At 46.8% G+C, this 22,379-nt stretch overlaps 1 protein-coding gene across 1 annotated transcript in view; it reads left to right on the forward strand.

The window, feature by feature from the left end:
* Positions 1-22,379, forward strand: part of Chchd6 (coiled-coil-helix-coiled-coil-helix domain containing 6) — a 206,493-nt gene that overhangs the window by 165,430 nt on the left and 18,684 nt on the right. The window contains exon 6 of the mRNA XM_021164904.2: positions 3,660-3,730. Within this exon, the coding sequence (XP_021020563.2) occupies positions 3,660-3,730 (71 nt within the window). The remainder of the gene's footprint in view (positions 1-3,659; positions 3,731-22,379) is intronic.

The raw sequence follows: 22,379 nt of genomic DNA on the forward strand, positions 1-22,379 counted from the left end.
AGATTAGCCTAAGCTATAAAACAAACCCTTGTTTCAAAAACACAAAACAAACAAAGCCAGGCTTTTATTCACCTCCCATTGGGACTCAGGCTCTGAGCCTGAAGTTGAGTCAGCTGCACCCACTGAGTATCTTAGCCCTCCCTGCCCTTGATCCTACTGTTTGACAGTCCCTGCTACCTTCATGTACCTGCACTGCCCTTTGGGCACCCACATATTGTTCTCTCTCCTCATGGGTCCTCCTCCTTGTTTGGCTCATATCTTCTCATCCTTTACAGTTCATTAGAAATAAATATAGTCTTTGTCTCAAGACCCTGACTTCTAGAGTGTTCTCTGTAGATAGACTCATTCACACACAGAGCTGCAGGTAGGCACTTGTTCTCCTCAGCACTGTTTACAACAGTAGGAGAATTTGTTGGCCTAGAGGACATGGTAGGAGCTGTTTGACTTGAGGTGCAGAGGGCTTACTCACAGAGCCCTCCCCCCACTGTGCTCCCTCACAAGGTGCTCCTTCACAGGGTGTGCTCTCAGTGTGGTCCTTCAGCCTTCAGAGTGCCCACTCACAGCATGCCTCACAGAATGCTCTCTAATTAAAGTACTTGCCCACAAGGTGCTCACAAGTGTACCATGACCTCACCCAGAAGTAGGAAGGAGATGGGTGGGGCCAGGATACAAGCCCCAGCATGCTTGCCACTCACTATAACCCCTGGCCTGCTTTCACTTTTGAAAATATTGATGTGACAAAAATTGTGCTGTAAAGTTGAGTGCTAGTCTGCCATGAACTAGACCATGGACTCCATTGTTGTAACCACCAGAGGCAGAGAGGGGGAGCGAGAGAAATACTTTGGTTGGGTTCAGTTCAGGTATCAGTTCCCAAGAAGACTGTCTGATCAAGTTTACAGGCTGCTCTGGTAGGTATCCCGACAGCTCAAACTACTGGCCTCATGCCCATTTGTAATTGTGACATTGTGGTGTCTGAGCATCCATATGGCCAGGGCACAGGCTCCAGTTGACTTGGATCCCACCCCCATTCCTAGTGTTCTCAGGATGAACAAATTGACCAGTCCTTAAGAAGCCCACAATTATGACAAGTTGTAGTCTACAGGATCCTTGTCCTTAATGAGGAAGGCTGGAGAACCAGGGGCTCATGGACAAATGTACCTCTGTTGTGGCTTGGAGACCTCTCCTGTGCTTCTGGGCCAGTGGTTGTTACACAGCCCACTGCCATGGGTCTGCATGGCAGTCAGGATGGGACCAATGGGGGATTTTTCACTGAGTCATCATGAGGAAAATAGAGGAAGCTACAGGGGGCGGCAGTAACCACTTCTTGGCCTGTGGACACTTCCTATGACAAATCCTACTGACCACATGATTGGCTCCATGTCCCCTGGGACAGATGCATGCTGCCTACCATACAGAGCAATGGCTCTAGGCCTCTTCTGCTTGCCCACAGTACATGGGCCCCATCTCAGCCTTTGAGTCCTCTCTTTGAGAGGGACTCAACAAGTGACTGGGCCTGGAAGCCTGTGATCTGACCCATGAACATATAGAAGAAAAGAATCTCAAAGAGTTGGGTGGGTTTTTTATGAGGAAGAAAGACCTGCTTCCGTGGAAAGAACATGAGGTTCTTTTTGGCTTCAGAAGCTCTACGGTGTATGTGGGTTGGGGAGATCTGGGTGCTTTTCTCTCACTCTGCAGTTAAGAAATCAAAGCTTAGAGGAAGTAAGTGGTTTACCACAGACTGCGGCCAGTACACACCAAAGTGCTGTCATACTGTGAGCCCATGAGCCAGGCCACATCCTCAGGAGGCTCCACCAGAAGCCCAGTGGCCCAGTGGTCACAAAGGAACATGTACTAGAGAATTGGGAGAGAGTGACCAGGGTGCCTCTGCCTTTATCCTCAGCCACGACAGCCATATCAGGGAATGTCACACCATTTGAAGCAGGGATGTGAGTGCAAGGACTCAGAGGAGAAGCAGAAAGCTTCCCGAGTGTGGCATTAATATAGATCTTCTACTGCCAGGCTGTGAGGAAAACCTGTGTTTATTTCATGCCTATTGTGTACTGAAGTTGTTGCCATGCCTTAGAGAAGGCTCCCTGGTGTGGAGAGAGGAAACTAGAAGGAATAAGCTAGATGACCTGCTCCACCTTCTAGTTCCTGGGCCTCCCTGCCAGGGATTGTGTTCCTAAGCTCTCCTCCAAGAGTCTCCTTTTCATGATGACCTCCCATCAATCCTGCCTGAGACTCTAGACAGTGGAAATCTCAGTCAGAGAGCAGGTAAAGGTGGAGCCTGATTCCAGCCCAGACCTGCGTTCACCCCTTTAGTCTCCTAGAGGAAGTTCTCTGCCTTAGTTCCCTTCCCTGTAGACCTAATTGGGTTCCACACCACATAATGTGCTCTCCTGGCAACCTGTATTCAGACTTCTCTTTTCCTGTCCATCTAGGGACTGGCTTGTTGCTTTTCTTCAGCAGGTAGGTAGAGCCAGGTGGAGCCTGACAAATGTGCAAGGAGGTCCAGCCCTAAGAGTCCAGAGTCCTTTCACTGTCGTGTCAGTTTATTGCAAGGACTGATGAACCTGAAGCTGTTTGCTCATCTCAAATGCCAAGAGTCCCTTCTCAGGAGTGAATACATTGCTGTGCGTAGGACCTGACCTTGGCATCCACAAAGGGTCACACAAAGGCGTCTGTTACTGGCTTCATACCCCACTCAAGACATCTGACCACTTACCCTACATCTCTGTACAGGGCCCACTTAACCCACCCTGTCTCAACCTCCAGATGTGGCCTTCCCCTGCAGTCTGTATGTCTGACCAACTGCATGGGTCTGAGTACTCCCACTTGGAGTGCAAAGGCCTGAGGCTGAAAGGATGTCAGTATCCGTCTTCTCTGGGAGCAAACGAAGATGTCAGAGCTTTAGAGAAAAAGGAAAAGTGCTAGGCTAGGCCAGTGTGACCAGAAGTGACTAACAAGTTAAGCAACTTACTGAAAATCACATTGTAACACCAGAATCAAACACAGCTGGCATGTTCTTGCTCCTAGGTTTGTCCTGCCATCCTGAGTCTGTAGGTATATGTGTAATGGATAACCAGAGAGGATAGGTCCATGCCTTCAGACTCTCCCACAGTGCATCATGGGAAGCAACAGAGCATGCCTTAGTCTAAGAGTCAAGACACTGGATAGCCCTGACACTGCTGCTCACTGTATGACTTTGGCTTGTCACTTGACCTCTTTAGGCAGCATGGCCCATTTGTCCAGTAGGGATGGGAATAGATCAATGTCAGCACATTCTTCTTTATAAGTAATAGATGTTTCAGGCTTTGCAGACCATGCAGGCTCCACCACAGCCATTCCACTGATCCTGCAGCATACAAGCTGGGTGTGTATAGCCAGGAAACTTTATTACAAGCAAGGTAGCCAGCAGATTTGGCCTGTGACCTGCAGCTTGCCACTCCCTGAACTAAAAGTTATCATGGTTTGCCTTCAGCAGTCACTTTTCTGGGATTCCATCACAGTGATCAGCATGCCGTGGGAGCTAGGACCTAGGTTATGCTGACACCAATTAAGATATTAGCATCTGTCCAGTTCTATTGTGATTGTGTTCCACAAGCTTCTAGAAGAAGATGGTAACCTTTGGTAACTAATTTTGTGTTTTCTCTTTGTAGAATGCTGAGCTGTATAAACTGTCTTCCCAACAATTCCATGAGGCGGCTTCAAAAGCAGAGAGCATAATAAAGTAAGAATCTGCTTATTGTTCTTTGTAAACTTGCCTGCATTTGTAGAAATCCCCATGTGTGGCTTGAAACCTGCTGCCACCTGCCTGATGGCAAATTTCTCTAATAACAAGACAGCCATCTGTTCATTAGCCCCCTCAGTTGGGCTGAAGGTAGCCATTGGCCATCAGTAATTACCCAGATTAGCACACAGCTCTTCTCAGCTCTTCAGTGTGTTGCAGTGGGCTGCAGCCACTGCCATTTTCTGGGGCAGCAGCTGCTTTGTTATTTAGCTAGGTGAGGAGCAGTGAACAGGCTCCATGGAATCTGGGGGTCAGCCCTGGCCCTCTACTTTATGAAGAGTGGGGGGTGGGGATGAGAGTGTCAGCATTTCCCCTGTGGGAGCCTCCTGTTCCTGCTGAACACACAGTGCTCTTCATGCTCAGGACATTCATGCTGTGCTCCCAAATGAAAAAGGCTCAGAGAGGTCAAAGACGCATGTGCCAGTACTTAGCCCCATCTGCCATGTTCCTGTGCTGCTGTCCATGAGCACTCTGAGCCAGGATGTCAGAAACAGGGAGGCATAGGCTTTTTCATGAATCATTTGGGGTATAGATTCTTGGGAAAAGAAAACCTTAAGTGTGAATATGGTCTGTGTGCCAGGAGACTGGGATTCTCTGATGAACTATTAACCCCTTCTGCTCCCTTGGCAGTCTCTCTCCCAGCAAGTTAGGTGAGACACCAGAAAAACCCATCATGATACAAAATGGTTGGATATGATACCATGAGAAGAAAGTGTCAGAGGAGGATTGCATAGCTATGAGGTGACAAGTACTTGTAAAAGAAAATGCTATGGATATCCATGAACCATGCAAAGAGCCAGGAGAATAGGGTAGAGAATGGGGATGTACAGTCAGAAGAGACCTGAGAGTATGGTGGGGTACCATATGGAACAGGGTTCCTTTTGTTCCCACCTTGTGAAACACTTGTAGCTAAGGGATGCTGATAAGCAGCACCAAGGAAGGAACAGAAAACAACAGGCTTGAAACCCTAAGTCCTAGGGACAATGGGAGTCTATAGTGTGGGCAGGCAGGGCTTTCCCATCAGGTGGAAGGAGACTGGAAAGGGATGGGTACACAACCGTGGGAATGTTGTCCTTTCCCACCACCCCCACGAACCTGAATAGTACATGTCTCCTGAATGACAGAGGGCATTTAGGTGTGTCATCTGCCTACAGGTGTCCTTGCCTTCATGGAGGGACAACAGGACCTATTTTATAAAGACTTCCTGAGCTTTAGCTTCACCCCAGATTGTGAAAGCCTCATGCCAGACTGGGAAGGAGTATGGGAGTCAGGTAATACCCACTATCCCTATGCGGCGCCCACCTCTCTATGAACAGGAAAGTAAAGCTGCTTCACCCTTCAGTACCTGGTGCCCTGCCGTCTGCCCTTGTGAACCCGACTTCATTGTCAGAGGCTGCTTTTGCATCCTCTTGACCTCTGAAGACAAGGTAGAAATGGACCAATATGGTTTTTATGAGGTGAAAGTTTTGTGTGTCTGTAGCACACCTGGATGACCACTGCTTCTTGCTGAACCTATCTTGACTAGGAGTGCTTTGCCCACCTTCAGTTTGGTTCTCTAGTATGCTATTACTGCTCTCAGTGTACACATGGCTAGAAGGAGCTGGAAAAGATGTCAAGGACCCTTTGCCTGAGATCACAGCTGGTTGGTATAGTTTGTATCTTACATGTCACACCCACCAAAAGTCACAGAAATTAAAGACATGATCCCCAACCACGATGCTGTTGTGAGATGGTAAAGCCATTAGAAGATACCATCTAGAAAGGGGGAGTTAGACCATTAGAGGCATAGCCTTGAAAGGCATATTGGCCTTCCATCTCCTGCTTCTTGCTTTCTAGCTGCAGTGAGGTAAGCAGGCCTCCTCTACCACAAGTCCCTGCATCATGTCTTGTGCTGCCACAGGCCCAAAGCCTCAGTATCAAGTGACCATGTTCTAAAGCTTCTGAATCAATAAGCCAAGTAGACATGTCCTTTTCCCCCTGTTAAGTTGATCTGACACAGTGGATGTGTAACAGGCCTGGGGCTAAAGCTTAACTCAGACTGTTTCAGCACTCTGTCTTATATCTTTGTCTCTGATATCTTTCTTTTTTTTAAGATCTATTTTATTTTTAATATATGTATGTCATGAATATGCTCACACATAGACATATTGTACAAAAACACATATTAAAAATAATCATTGGTTTTGAAAGAGGAGTGCTGGAGAGATGTCTTAGTGTTAAGAGCTGACTGCTCACCCAGGTTCAATTCTCAGCACCAACATGGCAGCTTTCAACTGTCTCTAACTCTTATTCTGCAGGATCCAATATCCTCATATAGACATACATGTAGGCAAAACACCAATGTACATAAGAAATAAAGAAGTGTGTGTGAGTGTGTGTGCGTGTGTGCGTGTGTGTGTGTGTGTAAAACAACTGTTAGTCACCCCATATGGGTGCCAGGAACCAAACTCAGGTTCTCTTCAAGAAAATGATCTTAACCATTGACTATCTCTCTGGACCCTCTGCTCTAAGAACTCTCTGAACCTGGGGTAGGTGGCTGGGGCCTTAGATCACTAGGCCTGACCATCTGGCTCAGCCCTCAGCCCTACACTTACTAGGAAGTCACTCCAATCAGTGAGGTCTCTGTTTCTTTACCTCTAAATAGGATACACTTTGCAATACCCTACGTGATGGCACACAGCCTCCACAGAGGAGGGAGGCATAGGATTGTGTCAGCTGCTGATGGTGTGGTAGCAGCATGACTTTTGGCTAGAGGCTGAGTCAGCAGTCTTCAGGAACCCAGCTGGATCTCTGAGAGATGATCTGGTCATAAGTATTGAGTCCTTGTCAGTGGGATCAGTGTTTATGTGAGAGGGATGCTAGGAGGATGCCTTGTCCTTCCCATCCTGAGAAGATATGGGGAGAAGGCACTGTCCATGAAGCAGGGCTATGGGCCTCACTACCCAGGAACTGCCACCCCTTGGGCCACATGGGTATCCAGCCTTTAGGACTGTGTTCAAGAAGTGGATGTTCTTTGTGAACCATCTGTGAGTCTCAGCTCCACCAGTACTAAGAGATTTTAATAATGGCAGCCATTGAGTGACTTCACAACACTTGCTTGGTAGAGAAAGATTTGATGAATTGAGTTTCTAGAATACTGTCTTTTCCCTCATGTAGTAAACAGTGCAAAGTTAGAAAGTATTTTCCTTAAATATCAAAGGAAAAAATGTTTGTGAAATTTTTCAGATTAGCAAATGATTGCAAATTGCATTGTAAATGTCACAGGAATGAATGCCAGCTGCTAGTGGCAGAAATGGTGGGAGTTTCCTTCCAAGACAGTGGAGCATCGCTAACAGCTCTGAGCAAACCAAATGATTACTGAGATGATAAACTCTGTCCATGTTTTTGTTCATTCATTTACCACATGTGGCGTGGCTCCTGTTCCTAATAGCATGCTAGAACTGAGGTTCTAGCTAGGAACAGGACAGCTTCTTTCTCTGCCAGGAAGAACCTAGTGACATTTGAGATATGAAAAATAGTTTCTTAAACTGAATTGCAGAGAAAGCAATTTCCCAGCAAACATTCACAATGGCCTAATAGTACTATGAAATATGGTGCACGAGTTAGGAGTGTCCAGCAAGGAACCTGACCTAGGCTGGATTTGCAGAGGAAATGACATTTGAACTGACTCTTATGAGATGAAAAGGAGTTGCCAGAGGAAGGAAGGGGAAGCTAATTTCAGCATGTGCAAAAAGCCCTGAGACAAGAAGTCTTGTAGTTCACTTAAGGAACAGAAAGATGACCAGTATAACCAGAGTAATGCACGGGAAGAGAGATGTAGATGAAGTTCCTAGAAGTAAGCAAGGGTTACATTAAAATCACATGGTCTATTTTCATTTTATTAAGAATGCAAAGTGCATCCATGTGCTATTTAGCAGCACCTTAAACAACTTTGGATCTCATGGGCATTAGGCCAGAGGAGCACAGAGGGGCTGAACACTTACTTCTACAGCATTGCATGTCAGTGCACAAAGACCTCTGAGCAGCCAGTGAGATAACAGCACAGGTATCTGTGTACAGTACACCATGTTTGGTGATCACAAGTGGTGGTGCTGCTGGTTTAGTGCTCTGTATATGAGGCTACTGTTGGTCATTATTTTAATGTGTGCTCATTCTACTTTACAAAGAAAAAATCAGCCATAATGTAAGCTGCTGCCATCTTACAGATGCTGTGTCTCAGTTGATTCGGAGGCCACACCAAATGATTGACACATGCCATCAGGGTTTGTATCGTGTGATTTGGCTGGTTTAAGAGAGAAATAATAAGCTGCTCTACTACTGTTCACATGATGTTGTTAACAACACATTTCTTCAGAACAGCTCGCTGTGGATGAGCAGTGGATAAGCTTACCACACCCAGCTTTATTTCCTTTCTTTTATCTGTGGTCATGCCTGGGAATTCTCTCTTGAGCATATAGCTTTGCTACAGCATTTAAGTTCTGAGCTGATGTATTTTCATTGCAATTTAATTCAATTTTTAAAATTTTTAATTCTGATTTCTTTTCTTGAAGAAATATATTGATGATTTTCTACTTTTGGTATGTTTGCTCTCTAGTTCAGTTTGCTAATTAGTGACTTGAGAACAGGAAAGTGAAATCTCTTGGAAGCTTGATTTATTATCCAGTATATGGTCCTGCATGGTTACTCTTCACTGTCAGCTTCACTGAATTTAAAGTTACCTGGAAGACACCTCTGTGTGTTGCCTTTGAGTAGAGTCTACCTGAAGAGGGAAGACTTGCCCTAAATGTGGATAGCACCATCACCATGGATAGGATGGGAAAGGGGAGGGAGGGGATGAATTGAGCATTGAATTTATCGTTCTGCTTCTTGTTCCTGCAACTATTTGCTCCTTTGGGAAAGAATTCTTGATTCCAGAACAGGAGTGTTTCTGCCAGAAGGTACAGTCATCCCTTTGAAGTAGAAGCCAAGATTTCCCTGGCCACTTGGGCTCCTGGTGTCCTTCACAGCTGTGATCCAGCCCACTAAAAGAGAAATCCAGCTGTTTCTCCTCAATGGAGGTAAGGAAGATGTGTCCTGGAGAGCAGGAGATCCTTTAGGCTACCTCTTGACGTTCCCATCGCCATATGATTAAGGTCAGCAGGAAACCAAAACAAGCCAATCCAGGAAGGATGAGAAATGGTCCAGACCCTTCAAGAAAGAGATGTGAGTCACCCTTCTTAGGTAAAGAACCAAGACCTGTCTGCTGAGGGTGGAAGGAATGTGGAGTGGGTAGGAGAGGAATGTGCTTTAAGTACCAGAGAAAGAAGAGGACTAGCCTTTGTGTGCAGTTAAAAGGGAATTCTGCAGTGGACATGTCCTCACTTCACTGGGTAAAGTTGTTTGCTCACATGCAAGTCACTGATGTTGTTACTTGGTTCTTTACCTCGAGGGGTGACTCTCACTTCTTTCCTGAAGGACCTGGGCCATTTCTCATCCGTCCTGGATTGGCTTGTTTTGGTTTCCTGATGACCTTAATCATATGTCGATGGGAACATCAAGAGGTAGCCTAAAGGATCTCCTGCCCTCCAGACACAGTTTCCTTACCTCCATTGAGGAGAAACAGCTGGATTTCTCTTTTAGTGGGCTGGATCACTCACCCCTGCTGCCCTTCTCCATCATAGATCTTTCTTTGTGTTCCTGGTGGTTCTCAACTGCAGGTCAGGCACTGTAGAGGCTTCAGGGATGGTTTCTTTTCAGAGATGTCCTTGGTGGCCGCTCAGATGAAACAGGTCATCTTATTCTCAGGGACTCAGCTGACCAGCTACAATAGTCTTCCTGACAGTTAGCTGAGTCACCCTATCCCAGGGTGTGGCTCCAGAATGTTTCCTTCCTAAAGCTCTGAACCATGGTTTCAGTTTCTCCAGTCATGAAAATCTTCTGGAAATACCCTTTCTGAAGCCTTTACATGAGTTTCTTAGCCCCTTACTTTTAAGTGGCTCTGAAATTTCTAAGTGTTTTAAAAGAAGAAAAGAACTAAGTTTCTAGCCTTCCACCTAGACTCCTGGGCCTTGAGCTAGCTATGTGGCAGACTCCCAAGGAATGCTATTTCTTTGCATCCCTGTGAGATCACCCTACTGACCTCCAGGCCTTCACTGAAGCCATGAACTAATAGAAATGCTGTGGGGAAAGTGACCCAAGAATGCACAGCCACTTCTGCAGGACCTTTCTCAGGTCCTGGCCTGTTCATTCTGGTTTCCTTGGTACTTAGACACCTGCAGAGACTGGCAAGGGAGTAGAGGTCTCCCTCTGCTGCTCCACTGCTGCTGAGGCAGAGCTAGCAGCCTCTGAGAATTGGCTGGACTCAGCCAGCAAGTTCAAAAACCAGAAAGTTTTAATATAATTTTGGCAGAGCTGCTCTAGCAGCAAAGCGGGATTGGTCCTAGAAAACTCCGATTATCTCCAGAGGCCTGAGTCAAGATCCCTACGACTTCAGCCTCTAGGTCAGTCTTTTTGATGAGGCAGATAGTCACAGTTTGGGGACTCTTGTTTTGGAAGAATTGAGTTGTTGGTGTAGATATGAATACCCAGTGTATATGCCCTTCCACCTCATGCAAGCACTGTGGACGGGATTGCTCTAGTTTTCTGAAGGAAGAGATTAAGACCCAAGGGAACAGCCTGCATTTATTGTGCTACATCTATTTTTTATGACAACCTTCAGTCCTGTTCCCATGGGATTCATTCACAGCCTGCCTTGGCTTCTCATTGTCAGGAAGCATGCACTGTCCTCCTAGACCACAAAGAGCCAGCTTTAGAGAATCTAGATCAAGCCAGGAGGAAGAGAGTTGTTAACTATTTCCTGAAACCGAGTCATTGTGCTCCTAGGACTTTGATCCAAGGATCTCTGACTAATGTCCCTTGAAACTTGCTGGTTTGAGCTGGTACCCTCCCTGGAAGATAAGATTTAGTACACAAACTGTGTTGGTGACTCACCAGAGTCCTTCAGTTTGCTTCTACTTAGTGAGCTGATGACAGTTGACTTATTAAGATGGTGTACATTGATTTGAACACAAAGTAAAGCAGCATTCATTCATCGTTCTTAATTCAGCTCTCTCTGAACTCATGGGATGCCAGTGGCTCAGTTCCCATCAGAGGTGGTTCAGTACATCCAGTGGATGGAAACTATGACACAGACGCTTTGTGACACCCTACGTGCCATCTTTTTCCATCCTAAGGCAGAGGCTGTATCCATGCAGGCAGACAAGGTAGCCATGGCAGGTTAGTCGGCCTCTCAAACACAGCGTCCTGGTGTAGAAACTGAGACAACTCTGGTGTTTTCCTGTGCAAATTCTTACAGAGAACCACTTTGGTGGGCATAGAGGCAAGCCTCTATTGTTCTCCACTTGATTCTCCCTACTCTACCTAAGGCCAGGGACAAATTACTAATATACAGGCTAGCTGGCTGCCTCAATGTTGTCTGAGAGAAGGGGGGGGGGGAGAAGAGAAGAGAGAAGAGGAGTAGGTAAGATGCAGGTGTGCATGTGCTTGAGCTTTTTCTAAGCTGCAGGGTCATTGGCAAGACACTACTCCCATGCCACTGCAAATTGATGTCTTTTGGGGAAAGAAAGAGCCCCAATGAAAATGAAAAGAACTGGTTTCCATAGCATGGTGTTTGGGGGTAAATGGTTGAATGGTCACCTGCTCCAGTCAGCAATGGGGTACACATCACAAGTGGACCCCAGTACCCTCTCACTGAACCTGCATGTGGTTCCCAGGCTACTTTAAGCATTGCCCTCCTATGACCAATAGCAGCAGTTGGATAAGATTTTGAGCTGAAACCCATTTGTCACCAATGGGTCAGATGAATTCAGTTGTTAGAATTGTGAGTCTAAGACTGTTTGGCTCCCACTATCAAAACAGACACTGTTGTGTTATGTGTCCTTATATATTCTGCTCTCTGTGTAGCATATCCTTCCATTTCTGTCTAGATCATTCTTGCTTAAGCTCCTTTTCTGTTTGCTGTCCTGTTACCAGAGTTCATTCAGTATCATGCTATGTCCCCACCACCCAGCCCAAAACATGGCATGGTAGAAGTACACCAGAAAGGTAGGTAAGGGAGCTGTTGTCCCAGGTAGGGTTGGGAGAAAAAACATACTGTTCCATGGAAGCCTCTGCCACAGGAAGCAGGATCTCCCCAGAGCAAGGACTTTGAGGTCAGTCAGGTGCTTATACAGATCACAGTTGTGTGCTGCTTAAGGGTATGGCCCGTGACAGATATCAGAACTACTATTGTGGTTAATATTGTTTTGGAGGGGTTTACCCCGCTTAGATCATTAGTTCCCAAATAAAAGAAACAAACCTTTATATTTATAATAAGCCTTAAAAGCACTAGAACTGGGCAGATATAAACCCTCTCTGCTATTTGACCCTGTTAATAACCCCGAGATACCATTTTCTTTGTTCCGCCTGGGTCGCTCCTACACTCCATAGGTTGGCTTTCATGGCCATGTGCTCACAATACATGCACTACTACCCCATGGTGACTTCTCTCTTCCTTCCTCCTCCTGGTCTTCTCCCTCTGTGGTAGTCCCTGCCTGAGACCCCAAACCCAGGAACCTTTGCTCCATCCCCTCTCTTCTGCCTAGCCCAGGCTGTAGGCATCTTTATTAACCAATCAGGGATAACTTGTGGGGCAAGGTTTACATAACAAAAACTGGTCTACAAGAGGATCTCCTTGTCTTAGAGCAACCAGATCTTTGGGTACAGAATTTAGCATTTGAATATATAGCAGCATCAGACCAACCCACTACAAACTACTGAGACACATTTCTGCAGATTGTTTAGACAGCATTGTGATGTGCTTGTTAAACCTCTAGCTTTGCATATAATGCACACACAGTATGCACTGTTATATGTAGTGCTAGCTTACATATTAGGAAGCACACCTGCCCTTGATACACAGAATGTGGTCACAACTGAATCTGGAGCCACAAGGGCCAGGGAGGGGAGGCTGGTACCTAGAAGCTGTCCTTGAAGAGCCCTGCCCTAGAGGTACTCTGGATACAAGCAGCTGTGGATGGAGCACTGCAGTGGTTTGTAGGTATAAAACACCAGAGCAGCTCACTACAGCTGATAGACGACTCTATAGCTATTGATTCTGGAATAGTAGGTACCACAGAGGGTGAGCCACAGTGGGATAGGCAAGCACAAAAGAGAGACACTGGGTATTGTATCTATATGCCCAAATGCCACATGACACCTAATGTTCTCCTCTTGGGGGTGTGGGTGCATGATACAGAGAGGCGGGGAAAAGCCACCCTCCAGGTGGAGACTGGTACTGACTTCAGGGAACCTTAGGATTTTTTTTTGACAGGGCCAAATAAGAGACTGTTCTGTTCATACTGAAATGAAAATGTTCACTTTGAAACAGTGTGTATTTGTGGGTAGCCTGTATAATTGAAATTAGGAAGATTATTACTAAAGGGAATTGTGGGATGGGGAAAATAGAGATTAGGGCTGCTGTCTTCTTACCAAGCAGCAACAGCTGTGACAAAGGCTAGCCTGTTCTCCCTTGGACCTAGACCCTGTCTGTGGGTTTTATCAGGAAAAAAAAAAAAAAGATACCCACTCTTGACCCCTGAGACACAGACAAGCTGATTGGAGTGCAGGTATTATAGACTACAAGGAGACTTCCCAATGTTCTGAGGACCTCAAGCCCCAAGGCCAGCTTCTAAGAATGCTGGGCTAGGGACAAGTGGGACGAATGATGTAGGAATTGCCTGCAGTTTTGTGTTCCCTGCTCTGTCCTGTTAGCCTTAGTGATGAGTGCTAACCAAGTCCTAAGCCCTGCAGGCCTGGCTGAAGACAGGAAAGGCCCCACAGGGAAGGACAGGAAAGGCAGGTATAGTCTGTGTCCTGAAAAGAAACTGGCAGCAGGCACTCATCAAAGAAGCAAACCTTATCTGAGAAACAGCAAGGCCAGAGACATGAACTGCAGCTATGAAAACTCAGATGAGGTCTAGGAAAGAACTTCCCGACTTGCCATGAGCCTTTGTAATGTCCAGCCTTTGTCTTCTATCAGAATGTTTAAGGAGAAATAGTGTGGTGTGTACTCAAGAGTATGGCCCGTGTTTTCCTCTGTCTCTTCTCCCCTGGTGAACCATCAGTATCTATCTTCTAGGAAGAGCTGCCAAGTATTTTATTTTGGGGATACCTGGGACTCAGCTATGGTCTGTGTTCTGGCACCTGGGCCTACCATTGGCAGAAGGAAGCTAGGGGTCCTGTGTGTTTGTCTGGAAGCTTCCTCCCCTTACTGTTTTCATCATTCTTTCTCCTAAACATGAGACTAAGTGGTGTGATCTCTGAGCTGGTACCGGCCTCCTTCCTCGGCTGAGAATGAGATGTGGTCCTTGCTGTGTCTGATATCAGGCTGCTCTGTCTATGCATACCCTCTCCCCAGGCAAATCTCACTGCTTTTGTCTTAACCAGCTCTCTGTAAAGACATCTTGGCAATCCCCCTGACTCTGTACTGTAAAGCCCTATCTTCACGGGACCCAACTCCACTCCCCCTTAGTGTGGCTTTTTAGCCATGCCTAGTCACCACAGTCTAGTCTACAGAATGCAGGCTTCTTGCTGAGAGGAGCTTTGTTCCCCTCATCTTTGTAGCCCCAAACACTCCAAGTACTCAAGGGTCTCTTAGGGACACAGAGGCCCCTTGGGAGCAATGGGAGCCATGGAATATGGTAAAACTCTCCTGGAACAGAGACCATGGCACACTAGTCTCTGCCTGAACTATTGGGTGGTAACATGAGCTGATCAGAGTGGGGCATCTGAGTCCCTAGAGTTCACCAGGCAGCCCCAGAAAGATGGGCAGTCAGCTCTGTGCTTAGGCGACAGAGTGAGTGGAACCTACCAAAAGGTTCTGGTGAGGTATCAGGAAGGCAGACCTGAGGTGGCAGAGGTATTCACTGCACAAAGCCAGACGTTGAGGCTGGTTCTGGACACAAGGCTAGCAATGCACAAGAGCCATTTGGAACTTGCTCTGCAGGCTGCGGCAAGTCATAAAAAAAATCTTCTAAGTGGGGAATTGATAGGATTGGGTTTGCGCTTTAGAAAGATAACTGGCAGCCTTGGGGAGGACGAAGTGACAGTGTCGAGAGCACAGATAGGACTCAGCACTGCCAGCTGGAATGACTCACCCATCCTGCAGCCACAGGCTGCAGTGTTCCAGGGACAGAGAATGACAAGACCCTAGCCACCCTCTCCCAGTCAGCAAAGCAGACAATCTGCAGTGAATGAGACAAATACAAAGTGTATGAAGGAATATACATATACATATACATATACATATACATATACATATACATATACATATATATTAGAAAGAGAAGAATATGGGGAAGGGAGGATAAGACTGTGCTACTGAGTGATACAAAGTGCCATGGAGGAAACAGAGCAGGACAGTGTGGAAGATGATGACCAGGGCTGCACAGTTGAGAGTCACAATGGACTTTGTGCAGCACTGATGCAGGAGGAAGGTGGGTGGGTGCTGTGGAGCTTTGGAGAACAGGGACATCTGACCAGGCCCTATTTGTGAGTTACCTCCTGTGTTGCAGGCTATGGGAAGAGGAGCAGGTCTGAGGACCATGGGGTGACATGTTCTTTACAGTCTGTGTGTTCCAATGGCCCGGGGCTCATACTTGTCCAGCCAACACCCACTGGGTGGGTTTGGAAGCACTGGCCATAGGCTTATGGGAAGGGCTGCCTCAGCCCCAGGCTTTCTTTATGTTCAGAGATCCATGACTTAAAACTGATCTTAGAAACAGCAGTTTAGTAATCCCTCCCCTTACAAAGACAGAACTAGCATTTCATTCCCAGCTCTATTAATGGGCTCACTTTGGGAATAAAGCCAGTCTCCCTGAAGGCAGGGCTGGCGCATCTCTTTGTGCCACTTTTGTTTTCTTCTGAGTGTTACATTTAGATTAGCTTCTGGGGATTAAATGGTATTACAGTCCAATCTTTTTTTTCTCCTTTTTTAATCAGTAGAGAGGTGACTGCTTAGCAGTGTTGCTGTTAGATTATTTTCCTGGGTTGTGTCACCTCCCCATTCCTAATCTTTGGGGGAAACTTGGCTGAGGCTGCATCTGCTCCTGACTTGGGAGGAGCCAAGCCATGCAGTGCAGCTCTGTGGTGCACACATGCTGCTTCCCTAGGGGCGTGGCCTGGCAAGTGGGAAACAAAGTGTCAGTGCTGGGTGCTGTCAGTGAGGGCTGCTTACCTAGTGCTGGCTGCTGGGCTCTCACCTGCCAGATTCCCAGAGGCCTGCCGGGCTGGAGTCAGGACAGCCTTGTCTCTGGCCCTGACATCTAGTTCTCAGGAGAACAGGGTGGATGTCACAGAAAGACAGCTCAGAACAGCTGGAGATTCAGACAAGTGTCCTAGGTGTAGTCTCTAAACCATAGCAAAAAATCCTATTTCTAGCGGTGTGAGGGTTTCACCTTCTGAGAGCTGACATTGTCTGGCTCCCTTAGACAAGCCTATTGTAAGCACGGTTGTAGGTCATTCTTGGAGCACCCACCTGTAAAGGTTGAGTCACCAGTGACCATCCTTATACCTTCCATCTCCTATCTGCTTGGCCTGGAAGTTAGCAGAGAGTGTCCATAATGACAGCTTAGATGAGCCTCACAAGCTTCCTCTTTCCCTGTCTGTGGCCCTAACAGTTAGGTGACAGGATCTTTCATATTCCCCTGCCTTGGTTTTTCCTCAGCATTCACAGAAGAGGCGTATGTCTCACTGGAGTCCTCTCCTCTCACTGCTGCTGTGTTGTAGGCACCATCTCCCTCATCCACAGACTGTGCTCTGTCAACAGTGCCACACCCACCTGATCCCCCTTGGAAAACTGATGCCTGCTGACTCCTCAACTGACTCCACTGGCCATTGGCATAAGCTTCCTGCATGTTCAATTCCACATAAGCTCAGCTTGGGCCCTAGGATCAGGACCCAGTGTCTATTCTATGAGTGGCACTCTAGGTGGACTCAATCCAGCCTGGGGACTGATGTATGTAATTTCGTATCTCGTTGCTCCTCATACTCCACCTTCTAGTAACTTGTTGGCCACTGTTCTTCATACTTCAAGTAAGTCACTGATGAGCCTGGGAGTTGTTCAAGCCTAAAAACATCCATTAAGACTTCTACCATGTGTCTTTGTTCAGACAGCCCTTGGCCAAGTCCCTAGCCATCACCTTGTATTTATCATTCCATAGCTGCAGGCTGGATGGTGAAGGAGAACCTTCCAGGAATGTAGAGACTGGAGCTGTCAGGCCATTAGTGCCCACTGCCATAGCCAGGATTCCTGGAGAAGGAAAGATGAAATGGAGGATGTGTGTTCAACGGACTCATGCATTACTGATGGAGGAAAGGAGAGATGGGGGTGGGGACCTTATGTTCAACAGACCCATACATTCCTGCTGCTGCCTCACCAAACCAGTCTCTTGAAGCCAACCCAGCATCTACTGGGGTGACTTGACCCCTCTAGAGTGTGCTGTGCCTGTTCTCTGCTGGATGTACCAGTAGTGGCATGCTCTTCAGACTGCACAAACTGTGTTCTTGACCACAGTTCAGTGGATGGAGGGGGTGTAGACATGGGAAGAAGCATGGCCCTCTGATCATCCTCCTGCCCACAAAGACCTTTCTATGCTTTCTCCTAGCATTTGTTCTATTTTCTAGGAAGGAGCCAGCTCCATGCAGTAGCCCATGGGCTTTGAAGCAGAGAACCAAATCCTATCAGTGTCTCCCATAGTGGCCCCTCTCAGTTCCAGTTGTATTGTCTCTAACACTTGACCTCTGTCTTAGGTAGGGTTTCCATTGCTATGAAGAGACATCATGACCAAGGCAACTCTTATAAAGGACAACATTTAATTGGGGCTGGCTTACAGGTTCAGAGGTTCAGTCCATTATTATCAAGGCAGAAAGCATCTTAGTGTGTCCAGGCAGGCATGACACTGGAGAATGAGCTGAGAGTTCTCCATCTTGTTCTGAAGGCAATCAGGAGAAGTGTAGCATCTGGGTAGCTGGAAGGGTTTCAAAGCCCACATGCAGTGACACACTTTCTCCAACAAGGCCACACATCTAATAGTGCCACTCCCTGGACCAAGCATTCAAACCACCATACCCTCAGTAGCTCCCAAGGGCTGTGGAGAGGGCTGAGTCCATCCTATGTTCCTTCTCAGATTTGTGATATGAGTCTTCATCTCCTTCAGAAGGCAGATAGGAAGTTGTTTCTGTCTCCATTTCATTCTCTCTCAAGCCCATCTGAATATATGCTCTCCTTGCTTCTTTCCCAAGAGCCCCACAGCCTGGAGTACAGAGAATGAGGACTGCCGTGGCTCAAGGTTCCTCTTCTGCCTGGCAGCCTCTTCCTTGTAGCCTCCTTGGCCTAGCCAAGGTCACCAGGAAGCTGGCAAGGCATAGTATGTTCCTCTTCCCTTGGTGGTAGCTTTGGTACAGCAATGGCAGAATTGTGTGAATCTTTGTCCTGCCCAACACCTGGAGCCCTGCCTGGCCTCAGCCCTGCAGGACTGCCTATCTTCCCTTCCCATAAAGAGACAGGATTACCTAGTTATCAATAAATGTTCTTTAAGCTTTAACTCCATTCCAGATGTTCTTTTACTTCCCTCTTCATCAGATCTGCTGATGAAGCCAACCTTGATCTGTCAAGCTGGCTCTCAGCCTTCTGAGCCAGTCTCTGGTCCCAAGAGACTGTCATGTTTAGCCCTTGCTTACAATCCTAGTTAGAAGGATGGACCAGAGGACTCTTGTGCTTGCACTGTATGTCCCTTGAGTCCATGCTATGGGTTAGGAGCTAGGGAACTCTGCCCTCACACTCTTCTGCCCTGGCTACAAATTCAGTCTTAACAACCCCGGATCATTTTAGCTTGCCTGGTCTTCCCCTCCTCCTCCTCAGTGTATACCCAGCCCAGATCTTTGCAGGCTCTAAGGTGATTACCAGGAGAAATGGATCCAAACTCTTGAAAACTCTAACATATAGCTCTAGTTTTACTGCACTTGACAAGAGATCTGGTTCAGATAACTCAGGAACTGAATAACAAGACCCATGAAGCACTAAACTTGACTACATCAGAGAGCTATCCTTTCCCCATTCTCATGATGAAGAAATTGAAGTTTTGCTTGCTTTCCTGTTCTGGGTTATCCAGTGAAGGAACAGGATAGAGGCAGGATTCAGGGCCTGCCTTGGAAATGTAAAGTTCTATCTTGTAGCTGCTAATAGTCCGCTTGTGTGAGGATCCAGAGGTTCTAGTCATGTGTGGCTTGGTGAGTAGAGCTGCTTCAAGTAAATGTTCTCTTCAAAGCCTCTGCTGTGCCCTGCTGCCTGAGAGCCTCCCTCAGTAGCCTTCATAACTCACTACTGCTTCGTAGGCCCATGGGCTCATATCAGGCTATAAACAGGTCTGCTTAGAATCATGGGTTGTAAAATCCTGCATTCTGCTAAAGCAAAGACCTCAGAACATGCACTGCCTGCAAACTCTCAAGTGGCCACTGTGCACCCTCGAGTGAGATCGCCTGCCAAGTGAGTGTGTTATAGCCAACATATTAATCACTTGCCCTGTAAAGTCCCCCAGGGAAAGCCACTAAATCTAGGTTGGCTTCTGAGTTACCTCAGGGACCCTAGAGATTGAAAAGACCTACTGTTTTTTCCTGTGTGAGCAGCTGTCTCTTTTTTAGGGCCAGGGCCTTGAATGTAGAGAACATGGGTCCCTTCTGGAAGGAAATGTTCTATGCCCTGTAGCCTCACTGACCCAAGGCCTCACATTTGAGTGTGTCTTCCAACTTTCTGCAGAGTACACACATACCCAGTGACCAGGCACAGTGGGCATGCCAGGAGTATGAGCACAGGAAGGCCCTAGTGGTTGTGCCAGGCCTGTAAGAAGATGTAACAGCTGCACCTCTGTTGATCAAGATGCACTGTAGCTCAGGACTCCTGCCTTTTTAGGAGTCCGCATCCCTCATCTGAAGGGAATTCTTTTACTGTTCCTAACAAGAGCCCAGTTCTAGGGTCAAGTTCTTGGGCGACTTCCAGGGAGCTTTGCTTCAAGCCTGGTAATGTGAGGTCAGAGTCAGTCCTGCCCTGTTAGTGGGCTTGCTAACTATGCCAAAAAGTTACCTTGGGCCTCAAATCTTCATCTGATCTGTGAAATAACTGGACCACAGGTTCTCAAGGCCCAGAGGAGTATTAGTTCCACTGCTCCCCAGGCCTGCTTCCTTTTGAAGTGTTGGCTATGCCCTATCCCTCCTTTCCTGCCATTTCTAGGATCCAGGTGAAATCTCTGGAAGCTTTAAATGGTTAATTAAATTACATACTAGTGGTGAGAGTTAATACTGTAATAACCCACATTTGTGAGTTACAGAATGTTTTCCTAAATAATAGGCATTGGTTCAGCAGTCACTGAAATACCTTCTAATAACAAGATTTCTTCACAGTTCACGGGTTTTAAGTTGTACGTAATGCAATCACAATCAACTACTGCTTTATCTTTAGCACAAAAGCCAAGTCAGAATATCACCCAGAGATACACCTCTACACCACCCTCCTGCATGCATGGACACCCAGCCTAGCATCAGCTCCCTCCATTCCCTGCGGCATTCTGGAGCAATTCTTCTCTCTGTTGTGCTAGTAGTCCCTAAGGTTCCAGAGACACACTTCCCTGTAGCTGAGGAAGGTCTATGAGGAAAGTGTGCCTACAGCAGATTCCTCCCAGAGTTTGTGTGTACTTTTGTATTGTCAGGCTCACTCTCTGAATTTCACTGGAATGCCTTCCAGTGTTCTGTATGATGGTTGTCAAGAATGCCTGGGAGTTTTACTTAAATTAACAAGTGATTGCCCTTCCCATTAGCTCTGCAAACAGACCCTAATTAGTGAACTGGCTAATAATGGTTGCCTCTGGGGTCATTAGTCCTGACAGACAGTGTTGGCGGTGTTCTGGGTACTGCATCACTGTCACAAAGCATTTTGTCAGGCTCTACTGGAAGTTGAGTCTGGGAACACATGTCCTGTTGGCCCCTCCTTTTGTCTTTTACATTGTTTCCTTGGCTCATTAAATTACTTACGGATTAGAAACATGGATTTTTAGAATGAAGACCGGAAAAGTGGTTATATAGATTCTAGATGAAATAGTTTTCAAGAAACAGTTGTGTTAGTCTGGGAATCATTTAGAAACATTGTTTTGCCCTGCAGCCTTGGGCTTCCCCAGTGAGCACAATTACCTTTCCCCCTCAGGATGCTCAGCAAGTATCTTTAACATGCCCCTCAACCCCAAGTTGTCAAGGAACAGGAAGACAACATGGCAGGATGCAGAGGCAAGGCATCTGTCTAAGACATGGTACTTCTCAGGGCTTATACCCTTTGAGAGTCTCCTGCCCTCCACAGGAGTGGTCATCAGGCCTAGTACAGCCTGATACATGATTATTTGGTTTCTTTGACGTCTAGACACCCCAGAGATTTGCAGATATAGCTTCTTAGTAACTCTGTGGAAGTCCCAGGTTGGTGTTTCAGAGGTGAGGACAGCCCTGCAGGGTGAAGCAAAGTTCTGCAGAGACGAGCATGCAGGCCAGGAACCACCATGACAAAAAAGGTGCTTTGCATTCGGATGTTGTTACCATACAGATTCTTCCTACATCTGCTCAAAATCTTGTGCTGTTTGGTCTAAACATCTATTTAAGCAAAGGCTAGAAGGCTGTTTGAAGACATAAAGAGCAAAGAGGGTATTCACGATACAAAGCTTAAAGTGAGTCATGGATGTAAAATGTATGACACTTTTCATATAATAAAAATGAACAAAACTACATTTCAGTGTTTATAAGTAGCAGAAGTGAATCTTATAGAATTTTTTTAAATTGTGTGAAGGCGATGAGCAGAGCAGACTTAACATGCTCTCACTTAATTACCAACATGACCACAAGTTTTGAAAGGCAGAAGCACAGGTTGGTTGAGGTGGGAAGGCAGGGTTTCTGCTTCCACTTGGGGCTGAGGTGACAGGAAATGCTGGGAAAGCCATCAAGGGAAAGGCCTTGGCTGCTCCCCTGGAGTATATATTCACTTGATCCCTGCACTGTAGATGGTTCAAGCCCTTCCCAACCCAGCAGCTCGTGCCTCTGGACAACTGCCTAGTGCTCTTTGCTTCTCATGTTCAGGACCAGACTGTCCCTCTGGGAACAGAGCATCCCCACAACCTGCAGCCAGGCCACCCACCTTCACATCCCTGTCTCATGGCTTCCTACCCTGGGCTAAGGCATGTTCATGGTTCCTTTGCTCTGAATCATCGTGCTTAGGTGGGAAGATAGTGAGAGGTAACTGATAACAGTGTTGGATTGAGAGTATCCTCCACAGTCTTGAAGGCCTGGTTTCTGTCTGATGCTAGTAGAAGAAAGCGGAACCTTTAAGAGGGGAAACCTAGTGAAAGGAAGTCAGGTTTCTAGAGACATGCCCTTAATATGGGAAATCCCAGACTCCTCCTGTCTCTTTGCATCTCGGCCACCATGAAGCAAGCAGCCTTTCTATCATCAACTCCTGCTGTGGTGTATTGTGGAAAAACAACTG

Source organism: Mus caroli, unplaced genomic scaffold (genome assembly GCF_978045245.1).
Source record: "Mus caroli unplaced genomic scaffold, Mus_caroli_1 scaffold_7, whole genome shotgun sequence".
Taxonomy (NCBI): Eukaryota; Metazoa; Chordata; class Mammalia; order Rodentia; family Muridae; genus Mus; species Mus caroli.